This window comes from Indicator indicator, chromosome 2 (assembly GCF_027791375.1).
Source record: "Indicator indicator isolate 239-I01 chromosome 2, UM_Iind_1.1, whole genome shotgun sequence".
NCBI classification, from domain to species: Eukaryota; Metazoa; Chordata; class Aves; order Piciformes; family Indicatoridae; genus Indicator; species Indicator indicator.
The window spans coordinates 65,302,860-65,323,261 of record NC_072011.1 but is presented as its reverse complement, the minus strand read 5'-3'; the positions used below and the strand labels follow the sequence as shown (position 1 = coordinate 65,323,261).

Here is a 20,402-nt window from a genome sequence, read left to right as displayed (position 1 = left end):
ATGGCTCGCTCTTGGATTCTCTCCAGCAGGTCTCTGTCTCTCTTGACCTGGGGAGCCCCAAACTGGACACAATATTCCAGGTGTGGTCTCAGCAGGGCAGAGTAGAGAGGTAGAAGAACTGCCCTAGCCCTGCTGGACACCTTTCTTGATCCATCCCAGGATCCCATTGGATCTCTTGGCCACAAGGGCACATTGCTGTCCCATGCAGAACTTGCTGTCCACCAGCACTCCAAGGTCTTTCTCTGTGGAGCTGCTCTCCAGCAGGGCAGCCTCTAACCTGTCCTGGTGCCTGCTGTTATTCCTCCCCAGATGCAGGACCCTGCACTTGTCCTTACTAAACTCCATGAGGTTTGCCTGCACACATTGAAATTCCTCTGGCACTTCTACCATGCCTGTGCCTATTATTGCAGCATGTACCCTGCTAGATTTGCTCACATTCTCCGCCAGGTTCTGAGGGATTTTTGCAGTGTTCCTTTGCCCAATCCAATCCCAAGACTGTTCTGCATATCCCAATTTTTGTGACATATTTCTCATTGTACAATCCTGCCAACCACACCACTTTGGTCTGGAAGGGGGGAAAAGGTAATTAATTGCCCTCACAACAATAATAAACGACTCAGCAAACAGGTATTAATAAAAATAGTAACCCTTTATTGATGAAAGTTGCCAAAACTGGTTGAATAAGATGGTTGTACGGTTGGAATAGAATAATAGAATCATAGAATCATAGAATCATAAAATCAAAGAATCATAGAATCATAGAATCAAAGAATCAAAGAATCAAAGAATCATACAAAGAATCAAATAATCAAAGAATCATAGAATCAAAGAATCATAGAATCAAAGAATTATAGAATCAAAGAATCATAGAATCAAAGAATCATAGAATCAAAGAATCATAGAATCATAGAATCAAAGAATCATAGACTCACAGAATCATAGAATCATAGAATCAACCAGGTTGGAAGAGACCTCCAAGATCATCCAGTCCAACCTATCACCCAGCCCTAGCAATCAACCAGACCATGGCACCAAGTGCTTCATCCAGTCTAATTTTAAGCACTTCCAGGGATGGTGACTCCACCACCTCCCTGGGCAGCCCATTCCAATGGGCAATCACTCTCTCTGTGAAGAACTTCCTCCTAATATCCAGCCTGTGCCTCCCCTGGCACAACTTGAGACTGTGTCCTCTTGTTCTGTTGCTGGTTGCCTGGGAGAAGAGACCAACCCCCACCTGCCTACAACCTCCCTTCAGGTAGTTGTAGACAGCAATGAGGTCACCCCTGAGCCTCCTCTGCTCCAGGCTAAATAGAATCATAGAATCATAGAATCAGTCAGGGTTGGAAGGGACCACAAGGATCGTCCAGTTCCAACCCTGCTGCCATGGACAGGGACACCTCACACTACATCAGGCTGGCCAGAGCCTCATCCAGCCTGACTGCAAACACCTCCCTGGACAACCCATTCCAGGCTCTCACCACTCTCATGGGGAAAAACTTCTTCCTTATGTCCAGCCTGAATCTCCCCACTTCCAGCTTTATTCCATTCCCCCTAGTCCTATCACTACCTGATATCCTAAGAAGTCCCTCCCCAGCTTTCTTGTAGGATATTTACAATGGGAATATGCAGTCTTAGGGCAAATATAAACAGTTTAATGCAAATTAGGAGGCAATAACTCAGAAAGAGAAGGTCCCTGAAAGCAGACAGCACTCGATTACAGTGGGGGGGAGGCTCGATAAGAAACTTTAAGCCCAAAGGGCAGTGAATGAATTACTCACAGCTGGTTTTACCCACATGGCGGATGCTGCTGCTGTTGCTGTGTTAGCTTTGGGGCACTCTCATGTGGCATGGGCACGGCGGATTGCTGGCAAGGAGATTTTACCATCGTGGTCCCAGGCTGCTCTGGCTGCAGCGGACGGCGGGCAGGGAATGACACTCTTGGCTGGGTTCCTGGGGAAACTGAGGCACGGCACGAGTCTGGTGGCAAGGGGAAGCAGGCTAGGTGGATCCAGCTTCTAGGCTTGTGGCTTCTCCAGCTTGCATGTGTATGGCTTTATTCCAGGCTCTGGACCAGGCACTCGAGGCAGGGCAGGGCAACTGGAGGCGGCTTCTACAAGACAGGTCCAAGTAGGCTTGAAAGCAAGGCTTGAAGCAAGGCTTGAAGCAAGGCTTCAGCAGGCTTGAGCAAGGCAAAGGTGACTACCAAGTCACTTGTGTATATACAAATTGCCAGAGATTGATTGGTCCAATGGGCCTGTCTGGGTTTGTACTAGGCCAAGTCATGGCCCTACCATGACAATGCTCCTCCCCAGCCCTGTTCTCCAGACTCTTCCCCATCTTTGTTGTCCTTCTCTGGACATTCTCCAGCACCTCAGTATCTTTGCTGAAGCAAATGAGCTCAGCAGAAGCAGTACCACAGCAGAGGTTACTGAGAGACAATTTATTTCCTTTGATTACAAAACCTAGAAAGGGAAGATCTTACCTTTTCACTTCATGCAGTGAACACACACAATGGACTTGAACGTGTAATGCTTGGACTCAATGACCTTGAAGGTCTTTTCCAACCTTAAATGGTTCTATGATTTTTCTGGGCAGGCAGGAAATGAAGGACTTGAGGAGGGCAGATTTGGACTGGATATGAGGAAGAAATTCTTGACAGGGGGGATGGTGAGACACTGGAACAGGTTGCCCAAGGAGGTCAGGGAAGCACTTTCCCTGGAGGTGTTCAAGGCCAGGCTGGATGAAGGCTTGAGCAACCTGGGCTGGTGGGAAGTGTCTCTGCCCATGTCAGGGGGATTGGAATTGGATGATCTTTAAGGTCCTTCCCAACCCAAAGCATTCTATGAATCTATGAATGTCTAGGAACCTCTAATTGTTTAGAGGATTAATTGGAAAGGCACTAGAAGGAATCACATTAATTGAAGTGAGCTTCATGTTTGATGTTGCACCTAGAGAGTAAGGGCTGAAAGGTGCATGAGCAGAGGCTTTGTGATCTTGCTTCTCATCCTAAGTGTTTTAAGTGTTTACAAATTATTGGATGAATATTTTTTTTTCTGGTAAGTGAATGTGGCCTACTTGACATCATGAATTTATGATGGCTTTGATGTTAAACACTTTAAGCAAGGTAAATGCCAGCTCTGACAGGACAGAATAACCCAGTGTTTTAACTATGTCCTCACATGAATGTGCTGTGAAGTTCCTGAAGCTCAGAACAGCAGGTTTCCAGGCAGGCAGAAAAGAAAATGAGAAGCCCTTTCCAACTCTGAAGCAGAAAAATCAATTTAAATGCAAGTTCTTCAACTTCTTCCTGATTAATTCATCTCCAGTTCCTCTCACTGTGTTGGAGCAGTGATGTTTCACTCTGCCAGGGAAAAACCCTTTCCTAGTTCTCTTCTTTTTCTTTCATTGGGTAATTTTATGTCCTGAAAAGTCAACCCTTTTGAGTGTAAAGTGATCACAGGACCACAGGCTCACAGGATGTTAAGGGTTGGAAGGGACCTCTGGAGATCAAGTCCAAGCCCCCTGCCAGAGCAGGACCATAGAATCCAGCACAGGTCACACAGGAACATGTCCAGATGGGTCTGGAAAGTCTCCAGAGAAGGAAACTCCACAACCTCTCTGGGTAGCCTGTTCCAGTGCTCTGTGAACCTCACAGTGAAGAAGTTCCACCTCATGTTGAGGTGGAACCTCCTGTGCTGTGCTTTATATCCATTGCCCCTTGTCCTATCCCAGGGTGCAGCTGAGCAGAGCCTGTCCCCTCCCTCTTGACCCCCAGCCCTCAGCTATTGATAGACATTGACCAGATCCCCTCTCAGCCTTCTCCTCTCCAGCCTAACCACCCCCAGGGCTCTCAGCCTTTCCTCATCAGGCAGTGCTCCAGTCCCTTCAGCATCCTCATAGCCCTATTACAGAATCATAGAATTGTTGTGGTTGGAAAAGACCTCCAAGGTCAGGGCTCTGGGCAACCTGATCTAGTGGAGGATGCCCCTGCTTACTACAGAGGGGGTTGGACTAGGTGACCTTTGGAGGTCCCTTCCAACCCAGACCATTCTACCTTTCTATGATCATCCAGTCCAACCACCAGCCCAGCACCACCATGGCCATTAAATCATGTCCTAGAATGCCTTGGCCACAGGTTTCTTGAACACCTCCAGGGATGATGACTCCACCACCTCCCTGGGCAGCCTGTGCCAATGCCTGTTAGGGTCTCAAATGGCTGAGAAATCATAGCTGCATCATGCTCAGTTTGGGTTAAAAAAGTGGAAATCCCTGGCATGCTTTGTTAAAATAGTTTCATTTTTGAAATGTTGAGGAATGACAGTTAAAAAATTAAATTGAAGGAGAGAATTTAAAAACCAATAAAGAATAATAAGCAGGGACTTGCTTTATGAATTGGTATTTTTAATGTAAAGAAGGAGGAGATAAACTGCTTTATAGTTGAGCACTTGAGAGTTACATGAAGCAAATTGCTGCTTTTTGCTACATCCTTTGCATTCTCTTTGATTTGTTTGCTCTTTGTTTCATTTGTTCTTTATTGGGGTCTTTAAGTGCTCTTTGTGTAGTCAGTGCATGGACAGACCTGCAGAAGAATAAAATCAGCACCCATTTCATTTATCTCCTTGAGTTTATCTCCTCACTGCTGAACCAAAGGTGAGATTTTTTTTTAATCTCAAAATTTATTATTTTAATGATTTTTCTACTAGGATTCCTTTTGCTTCCTGACATAATCCAGCTGAGGGGATTTTAGCCCTGTTCATTTTGCTATCCCCAGAGCAGATTTCATTTTTCATGTTCATTTTTCCAGTGGCTTTGGTTCTTAATCTGTTTCTCAGAACCTAGAGACAAGCAGAGAGTTTGTTAAAAGAAGAGGAACCTGGTTTAGGGCAAAAGACACAACTATAGGCTGGGTGAGGAGTGGCTCTGAGCAGAAGGCCTTGGGGGTGTCAGTTGGTGACAAACTCCCCCAGGAGCCAGCAATGGTCCCTGGCAGCCCAGCAGGCAGCTGAGTGCTGAGCTGCATCCAGAGCAGGGAGAGCAGCAGCACAGGGAGGGGATTCTGCCCCTCTGCTCTGCTCTGCTCAGACCCCACCTGCAGCACTGCCTCCAGCTCTGGTGCCCCCAGCACAAGAGGGACCTGGAGCTGCTGGAGAGGCTCCAGAGGAGGGCCACAAAGAAGAGAAACAACCCATGAGGACAGGCTGAGAGTTGGGGGCTGTTCTGAGTGGAGGAAAGAAGGCTCTGGAGGTGGCATGGTTTAGCTGATGTCGTGGTGTTAGGTCATAGGCTGGACTTGATATCTCAGAGGTCTTTTCCAGCCTCAATAATTCTGTGATTCTGTGATGCTGTGACTTAATAGCAGCCTTCCAGTGCCTGAAGGGGACTGCAGGAAAGCTGGGGAGGGTCTTTTTACAAGGGCTTGGAGTGATAGGACAAGAGGGAATGGATTCAAGCTGGAAGAGGGGAGGTTTAGACTGGATATGAGGGAGAAATTCTTGACAGTGAGGGTGGTGAGACACTGAACAGGTTGCCCTGGGAAGCTGTGGATGCTCCCTCTCTGGAGGTGTCCCTGCCCATGACAGGAGGATTGGAACTGGATGATCATTAAGGTTCTTTCCAACCCAACCTATTCCATAACTGTATGAAGACAAATCAGGTGTCTTCAGTTAGCTCTCTGTGGAGAAGATCTGTTCACATTGATATTAAGAAAAAGAAAAAAAAAACAAGCAAACAAACCAAAAAAAAAAAACAACCCAGTGCTGTTTGAGTAAGAAAGAGAAACTTCCAGATGCTCCACAATGGATGATAAATTATTATTTTGAGGTTGCATTTATGAGCTCCTTTTTGTAGGTGGTAAAAGTGGGTAAATGTTCTCTCTATTATTCATCATGATTACATGAAAAACCTTCCTCACTATAGGAGCAGCTCTGAGTCTGCAGTGGTTTCTACATTCCTCAGTGGTGCCTCACCACCCTCCTTTGGAGTGGGTGTCTTGCACCAATGCAAGAAGGAAATAATTTGATACCTGATGTGAGCTTTCAGTGCCCTGGTGGTTATTAAAAAGGGGTGAATGGTCTTACTTAGATATTCAAGGTAGCTAAACACTCAAGGCTCTATTAAAGCTCATGGAATTGTGCATTCTGAGGACAGAGAATCTCCCTTCTCCCTCCTATAATGAGAATTAAAGATGAGGAGCTGAGAACAACAGCAACAGGAGGAAGAGGAGGTAACGGAATCGACTTAATTTCAGAAGCTCGAAGAAATAAGGAGTAGACTGGGCTGGTAAAATTAATTTTGTTGCAGGTTGTCAGATGCTCTGCACATCTAATTAATTCAGTGAGTTTTAATAAACTAGAATTAGAAACAAGTGAGAAGCATCTCCTCTTAAAGCAAGGGGGAAGGGAGATGTGCACCACGGCCGTGATGCAGACAGGTGGAAGCACTATGGCTGGCTGTGAGTGATGTGCCACAGGGGTTTGTGGTAGTCCTTTGGCAAGGGAGAAGAGGAGGTGCAGGAGGAATTGGGAGCCTGATGACCTGAAGAGGAAGGAAAAGAAGTCCTAATAATGCATTTACTAGAATTATAACTCCCTGGCTAGAGGTGCTCGGTGCCCCATCTGATAGCTGCCTTTGGTGCAGATGGAGTTGTGTCATGTTTGGAAAGAGACTCTGTTCATTTGTTTGTCAGGCCAGCACGGTTTGTCCATTTTTTTTTTTGTCAGGCCAGCATGGTTTGTTCATTTGTTTGTTAAGGGGAAGGGTGCAGAAGTGCCTTGAAGCCCCATTTCCAGGGGGATGTTGTTCAGCCTTGCTGAGCCCATGGCCGTACCTTGGAGAGAGGAGTTTCATTTGCCAGGAGTGTTTCTCTGGCTGGGGAAGTAAGAAAGTGGCCAGCAGGTCGAGGGAGGATCTCCTCCCCCTCTGCTCTGCCCTGGTGAGGCCACTTCTGGAGTATTCTGTCCAGTTTTGGGCTCCTCAGGTCAGTACGGACAGAGAACTGCTGGAGAAGGTACAGCAAAGGGCTGCAAAGCTGATGAGGGGACTGAAACATCTCTCTTATGAAGAAAGGTTGAGGGAATTGAGGCTTTTTAGCCTAGAGAAGACCAGACTGAGGGGAGATCTTATTAATGCTGATCAATACTTCAAGGGTGGGTGTCAGGAGGATAAGGTCAGGCTTTTATCAGTGGTGCTCAGTGACAGGACAAGAGGTAATGGGCACAAACCTGAACAGAAGATGTTTCATCTGACCAGGAAGTATAATTTCTTTACTTTGAGGGTGGTCAAGCATTGGAACAGGCTGCCCAGAGAGGTTGTGGAGTCTCCTCCTCTGGAGTTATTCAAAACCTACCTGGATGCTGTCCTGTGCAGCCTGCTCTAGGTGATCCTGCTCTGGCAGGGGGGTTGCACTGGATGATCTCCAGAGGTTCCTTCCAACCCCTGTCATTCTGTGAAGCCAAACTCACTCCAAGCCCTGCCTGCACGTGGTACTGTCATCAGAGTCCCACAGCAGGTGGTGTTAGGTGATGTTTTGAGGCTGATTTGCATCTTCCTGATGGTCTGTGATGCAAATACACTGTTCCCTGTCACACAGGCTTACTACTGCTGTTCATTACAGACCCCTGACTGCCACTCAGAAGAGTTCATTATAATCACCACTCAGATTTTCCAGCCTGAGCACAGATCACCTCTAATAAAACTTGCTTCTGTCTTCTCCTTTGGTGATCAGAAGGCTGGTTGAAATTTTAATCACAATTCTTCCTTTCACAGCAGCCAGCAGGAGTAGGGAAGGATTTATCCCCCTGTACTGAGCACTGGTGAGGCTACACTCTGAGTACAGGCTTCACTTTTGGGGCTCCTACTATAAGATACTGAGATGCTGGAGCTGGTCCAGAGAAGGTCAACAAAGCTGGGGAAGGATCTAGAGGACAGGGCTGGGGAGGAGTGGCTGAGGGAATTGGGGGTGTTTAGCCTGGAGAAAAGGAGGCTGAGAGGAGACCTCATTGCTCTCTTCTCCTTGAAAGGAGGTTGGAGCTAGGTGAGGGTTGGTCTCTCCTCCTTAATAGCAGGAGATAGAACGAGAGAAAATGGCCAAAAGTTCCACCAGGGAAGGTTTAGGTTGGAGATTAGGAAAAATTTCTGTCCTGCAAGAGTGGTCAACATTGGAACAGGCTGCCCAGGGAGGTGGTGGAGTCCCCATCCCTGCAAGTGTTCAAGAAACCTGTGGCCATGGCACTTGGGGCCATAGTTTAGTGGCCATGGTGGTGTTAGGTCAGCAGTTGGACTTGATGATCTTAGAGGTTTTTTTCAACTGAACCAATTCTATGATTCTATGTCTTATCCTTCCCACATTTTTGTAGCTCCCAGCCATGATTCATCTTTGCATGCAAGCATCTATATATAAATGGGAATTTGCATATTTCCTCCAGAAATAGTGTGCAGAACTGTGATTTTAGTCCCCCAAAATTGACAATGCTTTATTACATGTTTGTGAGATAGCTATGAGATGTGTATGCTGCATAAAGAAATGATCACAGACATAATAACAACATTGGAGAGCAGTGAAGGGGAAAAGGACCCTTGGGCCCTGGTGAGTGGGAGGTTGACCATGAGCCAGCGATGTGCTCTGGTGGCCAAGAAGGCCAATGGCATCCTGGGGTGGATTAGAAGGTCTGTGGTGAGTAGGTGAGAGAGGGTCTCCTGCCTCTCTACTCTGCCCTGGTGAGGTCACATCTGGAATATTGTGTCCAGTTCTGGGCCCCTCAGTTCAAGAAGGACCTCAGGGACCTGCTGGAGAGAGTCCAGCACAGAGCCACAAAAATGCTGAAGGGAGTGGAAGATCTTCCTCATGAGGAGAGACTGAGGGAGCTGAGGGCTCTGTAGCTGGGAGAAGAGGAGCCTGAGAGGTGACCTCACTGCTGTTGATAAAGGTGTGCAGGGTGAGTGCCCAGAGGCTGGAGCCAGGCTCTGCTGGGTGATGCCCAATGCCAGCACAAGGAGCAGTGGTGGAAGCTGAGGAATAGGAAATTCCATGGAAACAGGAGGAAGAATTTCTTCTCTGTGAGGGTGAGAGAACACTGGAACAGGCTGCCCAGGGGGGCTGTGGAGTCTCCCTCTCTGGAGATATTGAAAACCCACCTGGAAGTGTTCCTGTGTGATCTGCTCTAGGTGATCCTGCTCTGGCAGGGGGGTGGACTGGATGAGCTTTTCGGGTTCCTTCCAACCCCTAACAGTCTGTGATTCTGTCACATTTCCTCCTTTGGTCTAGATGATCTCCAGAGGTCCCTTCCAGCTCCTACCAATGTGTGATCCTGTGGTTTCTCAGCTATGATCTTGCATTAGTAGTGAATGCTTGTAATTATGGTTTTATTTGAGGTTTTTTGTTGTTGTTCTTTGGTTTTAGTTTTGTTCTTTTTAAAACCTTGATATAATTTTGACACTTTCAAGTTGTTCTCAGTTGTGGTAAGAATATTCTCTCAGGATGTTAGGGGTTGGAAGGGACCTCTGGAGATCTTCAAGTCCAAGCCCCCTGCCATTACTTGTGTGGGTTTTTGTTCAAGGGTCCAAGGCACCCTGCCTTATATAGCCTGCAACTGGCCTTTCAAGCAAGGCAGTGGAGGGTAGCTGATCCTTTATGCCATGGAGCTCATTTATATAAGCTACAGTGTCAAGTTTAGTTAAGGGCTCCAGTGACAAAAGAAAACTGATTGCATGTGCTCAAAAATCATTTTCAGCTGGCAAGTTACTGGCACCCATAAAAAAAAAAACATCCAGGGGAACTGGTAAAGTTGTGACACTTAAACCTGAGTGGGGAAAGGTCTCAGGCAGTGTGTTCCAACAGGTAAATGTTGTATGAGAATTAAATCACAGGCTCACAGACTGTGAGAGGGTTGGAAGGGACCTCTGGAGATCTTCCAGTCCAACCCCCCTGCCAGAGCAAGGCTATAGAAACCAGCACAGGTCACACAGGAATGGATCCTGATGGGGCTTGAAAGTCTCCAGAGAGGGAGACTCCAAGACCTCTCTGGGAAGCCTAATAATACAAAATCAAACTCAATCTATTGCCTACAATTCAGATTCACAGGCTGGGGGCTTTTCTGTGTGGAGAGCAAGGAAATCTAACTGGAAGTAAAGAGAATTTGTGTCCTTACACTTTCTTTGTTCAGCTCTGTGGGGTTTTATAATTAGGAGGGTTTGTAACTTGCTCACCACAATGGCTTTGTGATGATCCCTGGTCAAAGTAAAGGTGTGGGGAATTACCTGGTGGCATGATTTGATTTGGTGCTCTTTGTCCCTGCTCAGCATGCTCAGTGTTTGGGGAAGCAGCCAAAACCTCTTCTACCTAATCCCTATCAGCACCTCTTGTGGCCAAGAAGGCCAACAGGATCCTGGGGTGCATTAGGAAGAGTGTGTCCAGCAGATCCAGGGAGATTCTCCTCCCCCTCTGCTCTGCCCTGGTGAGGCCACGCCTGGAATATTGCATCCAGTTCTGGGCTCCCCAGTTCAAGAGGGACAGGGATCTGCTGGAGTCCAATGGAGGGCTGCAAGGATGCTGAAGGGACTGGAGCACTGCCCTGTGAGGAGAGGCTGAGAGCCCTGGGGCTGGTTAGTGTAGAGAGGAGAAGGCTGAGAGGGATCTGATCAATGTCTATCAATAGCTGAGGGCTGGGGGTCAAGAGGGAGGGGACAGGGACAGCCTCTGCTCAGTTGTGCCCTGGGATAGGACAAGGGGCAATGGATATAAACGACAGCACAGGAGGTTCCATCTCAACATGAGGAGGAACTTCTTCACTGTGAGGGTCACAGAGCACTGGAACAGGTTGCCCAGAGAGGTTGTGGAGTCTCCTTCTCTGGAGACTTTCCATCCCTCTCTGGATGTGTTCCTGTGTGACCTGTGCTGGATTCTATGGTCCTGCTCTGGCAGGGGGGTTGGACGGGAAGATCTCTGGAGGTCCCTTCCAACCCTTAACATCCTCTGATCCTATGACCTTGACTTTCTTCCTCTCTCTTTGTGGCCACCACGTCACGAAGGGGGAGTTGCTGCTGGGATAATGGTCAAGATGATAGAATGTGACAATTCTGTGAGCTGAAAAGAGAAATGGGTGTCCCTAAATATTCAGCACAAGCTTCTCTTTGCTCCCTGCAGGGCATCTGCACCACCACCACGGCCTTTTTGCACTTCTTCTTCTTAGCTTCATTCTGTTGGGTTTTGACAGAAGCCTGGCAGTCATACATGGCTGTTACTGGGAAAATTAGGACACGGCTCATAAGGAAACGTTTCCTGTGCCTTGGATGGGGTAAGTCCTTAAAATTCCTTTCCTCAGGATCCTTGGAACTGAAACCTTCAGGAGACCCTAACACAGGAATAAAGAACAAAAAAAAACAAACAAACAAAAAAAAAAACACCAAAAAAAACCAAAATAGGTTAGGATCCTGCCCACTTGACATCAAGTTATGCTGGGGTGTATTTTAGCATTCCTTTATCAGTGTTTTTCAAACAAAATTGGAGAAGGTTTGCAGCAAAGCAGTGTAACACCAAAAAAAAAAAAAAACCAAACCCAAAACCAACCCCACCAAAAAACCCCAACCCAACAACCCACCCCAAAATAGAACAAGAAAACAAACAACAAAAAAAAACCCCAAACCCCCAAAAAACCTTCACTGAATATTCATTAAGCTGCTTCCTAGTTCACTTTAAGACCTGTCAAATGTGCCAGGAGCTGAGCTACATTGAAGTGGTACATTGTGGGCAGAGAGCAGTGTCCTCCTCCCTGCCACTGCTTCAGCAAAACAAACCCTCAGTGATTCATTCCATGTGAAATTGGCCATTTTTGCATTCACTCTCCCTGGGTTTTTTGTTGTTTTTTTTTCTTTTTGTCCAAGCAGACCAGCAATATTTTGCTCAGCATGTGATGGTTATTACTGTTATGGTTTTTGTTTGTTTCTGTTTGTTTGTTTGTTTGTTTTATTGCAGGTTTACCAGCATTAGTGGTTGCCATATCAATAGGCTTTACCAAGACAAAAGGATATGGAACAGCCCACTAGTAAGTCAATCTGAAATGATAAATTGTGGGGTTCAATGAACAAGGCTGTCACACCCATCATCAGCTGGGGGGCATCACAATTCTTGGCTCAAGTTGAACCAGAAGAGGTTTAGGTTGGATGTCAGGAAAAATGTCTTTGCTGCAAGAGTGGTCAGGGATTGGAACAGGCTGCCCAGGGAGGTGGTGGAGTCACCATCCCTGGAGGTGTGCACATTGGGACATGGCTTAATGGCCATGGTGGTGTTGGGTTGATGGTTGGACTGGATGATCTGAGAGGTGTTTTCCAAACTTAATGATTCTGTAGTTCAGTTTTCAGGGTATAGTTCTCTTTCCTGCCTCTTTGTGGCCATTTCTCATACAACAGCAGAAGGGAGATAAAATGAGCCAGAAGTCAAGTTCCCAAATAAGGAAAGCTTTAGATCATAGAATCATAGAATGGTCTGGGTTGGAAGGAACTCCAAAGGTCATCCAGTCCAATCCCCTCTGTAGTAAGCAGGGTGGGAGTCACCATCCCTGGAGGTGTTCAAGAAACATGTGGACATGGCTCTTTGGGACATGGTTTAGTGGCCATGGTGGTGTTGGGTTGGTGGTTGGACTGGATGATCTTAGAGGGATTTTCCAACCTTAATGACACTATGATAGCCTAAAGGCTCTAGAGTTATCCATTCACACTTGGAATTGTCCATCACTGAGTGGTCCACAACAGAGTGAAGAGAAAATGCTAGTGTGGAGCAAGCTCAGTGAAGCATCAGGGATTCTGCATTTCTTCTGAGGTTTTGAAGTAGCCTTTGAGGTCCCACTGAGGATTAGGTCCACTGAAGTGTTCAATACCATGACTAGCCTCTTCCAACATCTAAACATGTCTACAGCTGGACTGAGAAGAGTCTCTCTGGCATCCACTTTTCTGCCCACCAAGCATCTACCTCATCTTTAATACTCTGGAGTTGCTTGGAGCCAAAACCCTGCAGAGAGCTCAGAACAGCTCTCCCATCCATCCATCCATCCATCCATCCTTCCATCCATCCATCCATCCATCCATCCATCCATCCATCCACCTGTCCATCCACCTATCCATCCATCCATCCATCCATCCATCCATCCTTCCATCCATCCATCCATCCCTCCATCCATCCATCATTCCATCCATTCATCCTTCCATCCATTCATCCATCCACCTATCCATCCATCCATCCATCCACCTATCCATCCATCCATCCACCTATCCATCCATCCATCCTTCCATCCATCCCTCCATCCATCCATCATTCCATCCATTCATCCTTCCATCCATTCATCCATCCACCTATCCATCCATCCATCCATCCATCCATCCATCCATCCATCCATCCACCTATCCATCCATCCATCCATCCATCCATCCATCCATCCATCCATCCTTCCATCCATCCATCCATCCTTCCATCCTTCCATCCATCCATCCATCCATCCATCCATCCATCCATCCATCCATCCATCCACCTATCCATTCATCCATCCATCCTTCTATCCATCCATCCTTCCATCCATCCATCTCTCCTGAAGTCCCTGATTTAGCCATTTCCTGGACTGGGCTCTACTTGACCGACAGCAATGAGGAGATTTCTTTACTTCATTTACATTTTATTAACACAGTTCCTGTTTAACCACCTAACTGCTTCCATTTAACACCTTGAAGAATTCACTTCTCAGCTTGGCTGCCCTTGGGTTGCCTCTTGCTGAAGAGGGAGCTTGGGCTGAGCCTCCCTCTTGCCAGCAAAGCTCCAACCAGCAGGACATTATGCATGCAGGAATGTGTTTCCTTTGGTCATCCTGTTTGGAGCTCTCCTCACGTCTCTTAAGAAATTAAGTATGCATCTGGACAGGAAAAAAAAAAAGAAGAAATATGACTCTGGAGCCTGGTAATGAAGGCAATCAACAGAGATGTGGATGAGTTAGGTCAAGTCCTCACTTCAATGAATATTTAATTATTCTCCTTAGCATCATCACTAAGTGAGCTCAGGATTCCCCCTCCCTGCCCCGTGTGTCCCATCCTCTTGGCACATGGCAGGAGAAGCTTCAAGCCCTTTGCTGAGGCTCTGGGTGGATGAGGAATTCAAAACACATCTTCTTTGGCTCACCAGCTCTACAGCTTTAGGTGGTGACAATTTTTTTTTAGTGAGGAATGGCCTTACCTCAGTGAAGTGCTTAACTTGCACTCATAGGCAGTCATGAGTGAAACAAAGTTCTTAGCTGTCTTCTGGCAGTTGTATTGAGGACACCAAGTTGGGAGCAGGTGTTGATCTGTTAGAGGGTAGAAGGGCTCTCCAGAGGGACCTTGACAGGCTGGACAGATGGGCAGAGTCCAACAGGATGGCATTCAACAAGTCCAAGTGCCAGGTGCTGCACTTGGGCTATAACAACCCCATGCAGCACTACAGGCTGGGGTCAGAGTGGCTGGAGAGCAGCCAGGCAGAAAGGGACCTGGGGGTGCTGGTTGACAGCAGCTGAACATGAGCCAGCAGTGTGCCCAGGTGGCCAAGAGAGCCAATGGCATCCTGGACTGGATCAGGAACAGTGTGGTCAACAGGAGCAGGGAAGTCATTCTGCCCCTGTGCTCAGCTCTGGTCAGGCCACACCTGGAGTACTGTGTCCAGTTCTGGGTCCCTCAATTTAAGAAGGACATTGAGAGGCTTGAAGGTGTCCAGAGAAGGGCAGCAAGGCTGGGGAGAGGTCTGGAGCACAGCCCTGTGAGGAGAGGCTGAGGGAGCTGGGGGTGTTTAGCCTGGAGAAGAGGAGGCTCAGGGGTGACCTCATTGCTGTCTACAACTCCCTGAAGGGAGGTTGTAGCCAGGAGGGGTTTGGTCTCTTCTCCCAGGCAACCAGCACCAGAACAAGAGGACACAGTCTCAAGCTGCGCCAGGGGAGGTTTAGGCTGGAGGTGAGGAGAAAGTTCTTCCCAGAGAGAGTGGTTGGCCATTGGAATGTGCTGCCCAGGGAGGTGGTGGAGTCACCATCCCTGGAGGTGTTCAAGAGGGGATTGGACATGGCACTTGGTGACGTGGTTTAGTAGTCATGAGGTCTTGGGTGACAGGTTGGACTTTGATGATCCTTGAGGTCTTTTCCAACCTTACTGATTCTGTGATTCTGTGAGGACATCTTCCTCTGCCATTTTTTTCTAACTAACATCTGCTGATCTCGCTGCTTTGTTTTTCTTATTGAGTCCTTGAACCAGGACTGGAGAACCATTTAGGCTGTGAGAATTAAAAATCAAAGGGTCTGTGATGTCCAGACCTCACTGGGGGGAGATAGCTTTGACCTTACAGGATCCATCCCCTTGCATTGGCTTGACTGAAATTGTTCATGTGTGACTTGCTTTAGTTGGTGCTGCTTCCTGCTTCCACCCTGGACTGAATGCATTTTCCAAAGTGAAATATTCAGACAAAGCAGCAAATCATTCATTAAAGGTAACCTGGGAAGTAATGAAAACAAAAAAAACAAAAGAGCAGGTCTGTCTCTACATGGAACAGCTCCTCTCTCAGGCTCTAAATTTAGCTTACAGGGTTACCATGGGAAGAAAGCACAGAAGGAGGTGTCCAAGGCACAAACAGAACCAGGAAGCAGCTTTCTTTGGGGGCCACAAAGATGATCAGAGGGCTGGATGCCTTCCTGTGCCACCTGTGCTGGATTCTATGGTCCTGCTCTGGCAGGGAAGTTGGACTTAAAGATCTCCAGAGGTCCCTTCCAACCCCTAACATTCTGTGAGCCAATGAACAGCCTCTGATTTCTCTCTTTTTACTTCCAGTCCTGATTATTAAGCAGTTGTATTGCTGTACATTTAAAATGCTGTGTGAGGACTCTTGCATGCAAGCTCTTGGGCTGACGCAAGCTGAAGGAATTTCCTGAAAAGAATATAAAAAATAATTGTGAAGCTACACAAGCTGAAGGGATTTCCTGAAAATAATATAAAAAAAGTAATTAAAAAAAAGAAAAAGTCAAGAAGCTTGTAGAACTGTCAGGATGTCTGGAAAAGATTTGTGTGTCTTAAAGCTTGATTGATTTGTTGTTTTTTTTTCCCCCCACCTAATTCTGGGGGGTCTAATAAATATTGTTGCTACCTCCCTTCATGCATCAGAGCTATGAAAGCAGCACCACTGCAAGTTATGGTTAATAAACCTTTCCTGACCTGCATGCAGAGCTATATATTGATGAGGAGAGCAAAGAACTGCCAGGAATTCATTATACCAGCAAAAATTAAAATGCTGTCATAGTGATGTTCTCCTAAGAGAAGAAACCATGATGCTGGAGAGCAGAGCCACGATCCTGGAGAGCATCAAACAGCTGACAAAATGTGCATGAAACAGGAGCAAGGCTACAGCTGCTCAGCAGGATTTTATGAGCAGGTAACACAGTCCCATAAACCCACCAGTGGATGCTCTTAATGCTAAGCAATTTATATGGCTTTCTGCTGTGTGAGCTTCAGGGAGGAAGAGGAGAGAAATGAAGAATAAAATGAAAAGAAAAAAAGGTAGACATGGAGAAAATAAAATAAGACAGAAGTGGAGAAGAAAATTTTAAAAAGAAATGGAGAAGAGAATAAAGAAAAGACAGAAGTGGAGAACAAAAGTAAAAAAAAAAAAGACATAAATGGAGAACAAAATAAAATAAAACAGAAATGTAGAAGAAAATAAAAAAAGAAATGGAGAAGAAAAGAAAAAATACAAAAATGGAGAAAAGATAAGACAGAAATGGAGAAGAAAATTCAAAAAGACATCAAGAAAAAAATAAGACAGAAATGGGGAAGAAAAGGGGGAAAAAAGACAGAAATTGAGAAAAAAAAGATGGAGAAGAAAATTAAAGGCAGGAATGGAGAAGAAAATAAAAAAGACAGAAATTGAGGAACAAATTAAAAGAAAACAGAAATGGAAAAGAAAATAAAAAGACAGAAATTGAGGAACAAATTAAAAGAAGACAGAAATGGAGAACAAGATAGAAACAACTATAAAGCACAGGGAAACAAAAGCTCTCAGAGCAAAAGAAATACAATACAAGAAAAAAACACAAGGGAAGAAGGAAAAAATAGTTTAAAAAGGACAGCCTTCCCATGTAGGAAGGCACCTGAGAAGATGTCTTCAGAAAGTTTTCAGCACAAAACAATTGTGGCTGCCCCCTCCCTGGAGGTGTTCAGGGCCAGGTTGGAAGAGGCTTTGAGCAACCTGGGCTGGTGGGAGATGTCCCTGCCCATGGCAGGGGGGTTGGAGCTGGATGATCTTTAAGGTCTCCTCCAACCTAAAGCATTCTGTGCATGTGTGAATTGGTCAAAAGTACATTTCAGATTCCACAGCTGGCAGGTGCTGAAGACATTGCAACAAACACCTCAGATATTGTCCAGATGGCTGAAAATTCAGATTGTGTGACAAAAAGAAGACAACTTCTGTGTTTTTATGCACCTCTGCCTCTACCTGGAGGTCGCTCTTTTGAACAGCCTGTTTAGCTGAGGGCATGGGACAGGGAGGGAACAGTTCTCCCTTGATTAGTGCTAGAAACTAATTTCTTTTTCTTTAAGAAACCCCCACCCTTCTTGACCCTTTTTTTTTTTTTCCCAGCACAGGTATTCAAAACCATGCTTCAAATACAATACACCAAGGATGTTAATGAATTGATGTTTCTGTCTCCCAAGAAACATCAACATCTGGCCTCAAGTTGCACCAGGGGAGGTTCAGAATCACAGAAAGGTCTGGGGTGGAAGGGATTTCCAAAGGTCATCCCATCCAACCCCCTCTGCAGTCAGCAGGGATATCTTCAGCTGGATCTAACAGCAGCCTCCCAGTACCTGAAGTGGGCCACAAGAAGGATGCAGAGAGACTGTTTGCAAATGCCTGCAGTGATAGGACAAGGAGCAATGGCTTCAAGCTAGAGAAGAGCAGATTTAGACTGGATGTTAGGAACAGGTTCTCAGGATCACAGGCTCACAGGATGTTAAGGGTTGGAAGGAACCTCCAGAGATCGTCAAGTCCAACCCCCCTGCCAGAGCAGGACCTTAGAAGCCAGCACAGGTCACACAGGAACACATCCAGATGGGTAGATTCAGATTGGATGTTAGGAAGAAATTCTTAACCATAAGGGTGGTGATACACTGGCACAGGTTGCCCAGGGAGGTGGTGGAAGCCTCATCCCAGGAGGTTTTTAAGACCAGGCAGGATGTGGCTCTGAGCAACCTGATGTAGTGTGAGGTGTCCCTGCCCATGGCAGAGGGGTTGGAACTGGATGAGCCTTGAGGTCCCTTTTAGCCCTGACAATTCTATGATTCTATGGTTTCAGTAGGTTCTATGATTTTAGGATTCTATGATTTCAGTAGATTCTATTATTTCAGTAGATTCTATGATTTTATGCTTCTATGATTTCAGTCGATTCTATGATTTCAGTAGATTATATGATTTTATGATTCTATGATTTTATGATTCTATGATTTCAGTAGATTCTGTGATTTCAGTAGATTCTATGATTTTATGATTCTATGATTTCAGTAGGTTCTATGATTTCATAGATTCTATTATTTTATTATTCTATTTCAGTAGATTCTATGGTTTCAGTACGTTTTATAATTTTAGGATTCTATGATTTCAGTGGATTCTATGATTTCAGTAGATTCTATGATTTCATAGATTCTATGATTTTATAATTCTATTTCAGTAGATTCTATGATTTCAGTAGATTCTATGATTTTATGATTCTATGATTTTATGATTCTATGATTTCAGTAGATTCTATAATTTCAGTAGATTCTATGATTTTATGATTCTATGATTTTGATTTTATGATTTCAGTAGATTCTATGATTTCAATAGATTCTATGATTTCAATAGATTCTATGATTTTATGATTGTATGATTTCAGTCGATTCTATGATTTCAGTAGATTCTATGATTTTATGATTCTATGATTGCAGTAGATTCTGTGATTTCAGTAGATTCACACAAAATCTTTTGAAACATTAACTACTGACAATGGAAATAACTCCCTGCAGCATCACATCAACCAAAGTCATTCTTTTGTGGATGTGCATATGGGTGTGTAGGACTGAAGGCACACAAGATGAACCTCCTGTTGTAGCAATTATTCATGCTGTAGTAATTATTACTGCTTCCTTGGCCCTGCCTTGTACTGACTTTTAATTTGTGTTAGTTCTTCTCTCATGTTCTTTCCAGCTGTTGGCTGTCTCTTGAAGGAGGGCTGCTTTACGCCTTCGTTGGACCTGCAGCTGCTGTTGTCTTGGTAAAACATTCATCTAATTCCCAGTGGTTTTGGGGCTTTTTTTTTTTTTTTTTTTTTAATGTGAAATGGTAGAATGTGCTCTTTAAATTCTCAAAGCTCAGCTCTGCATTGCACCTTGCTGGCAGTGCTGAGCTCAGTGTTGTTTCACATACCTGCGGTGTTTCGAAGGTGTGATTCGTTGAACTGCATCACTTCTTCCTCCCCCTCCTCTCTCCACGTTTGCCTGTGGGTCTTTCACGAGCTGTGGAAGCATCCTGTGCTGCTTGGTGGCACAAACAAACCTGTTGGAGGCTTCATTGGGTTATTACCAGTGGCATCTAGGCAGCTGTCACGCTGCCTTGTGAAGCGCAGTGACAGAAGCGTTGCTTGGCGCTGGGCCACTGTGCCAGCAAAAAGCAGCAGGAGGAGTGGCACCAGCCAGCAGCTTCTCCATGGCTACTGCTCTTGAAGGCAAAGAAACAAAATCATCACAGGTGGGAGATGTTACTCGCTGGTGTATGCATCTTCCAGATCTCTGGAGGTGTGTTGAGATGTGGGATACACAAAGTGTAAACACTTGCAGTGCAGAATTCTGCATCTAAGAGGCTTGTCCTAACCATGTGCCACCTGGAGAAGATGTGTGGCTAGGGTAGGCATTTGCCTTCTGGAGAAGAGAAGGCTGAGAGGAGACTCTGTTGGTCTCTACCTGAAAGGAGGTTGGAGAGAGGTGGGGATTGGTCTCCTCACTCAAGTAACTACCAATACGATGAGAGGAAGTGGCCTCAAGTTGAACCAGGGGAGGTTTAGGTTGGAAATTAGGAAAAAAAATTCTTTGCTGCAAGAGTGGTGAGGGATTGGAACAGGCTGCCCAGGGAGGTGGTGGAGTCACCGTCCCTGGAGTTGTTCCAGAAATGTGCGGCCATGGCACTGTGGGACAAGGTTTAGTGGTTGTGGTGATGTTGGGTTGATGGTTGGACTGGATCACCTTAGAGGCCTTTTCCAACCTTAATGATTCTGTGATATTTTATTGTCAATAGAGAAAAATAGGCACTTTTAGCACTCAAGCTATCAGCAATATTTCAGCTGTCTGGGGTAAGATGAATTGCACTCTGCATGTGCCATCAGCTGTCAGTC

The 20,402-nt window shown here is 45.8% G+C and overlaps 1 protein-coding gene across 1 annotated transcript in view; it reads left to right on the top strand.

The window, feature by feature from the left end:
• ADGRB3 (adhesion G protein-coupled receptor B3) overlaps positions 1-20,402 on the top strand; it is a 496,325-nt gene that overhangs the window by 433,447 nt on the left and 42,476 nt on the right. Inside the window, exons 19-21 of the mRNA XM_054392660.1 lie at positions 11,141-11,291; positions 11,969-12,038; positions 19,223-19,289. Coding sequence (XP_054248635.1) covers positions 11,141-11,291; positions 11,969-12,038; positions 19,223-19,289 — 288 coding nt within the window. The remainder of the gene's footprint in view (positions 1-11,140; positions 11,292-11,968; positions 12,039-19,222; positions 19,290-20,402) is intronic.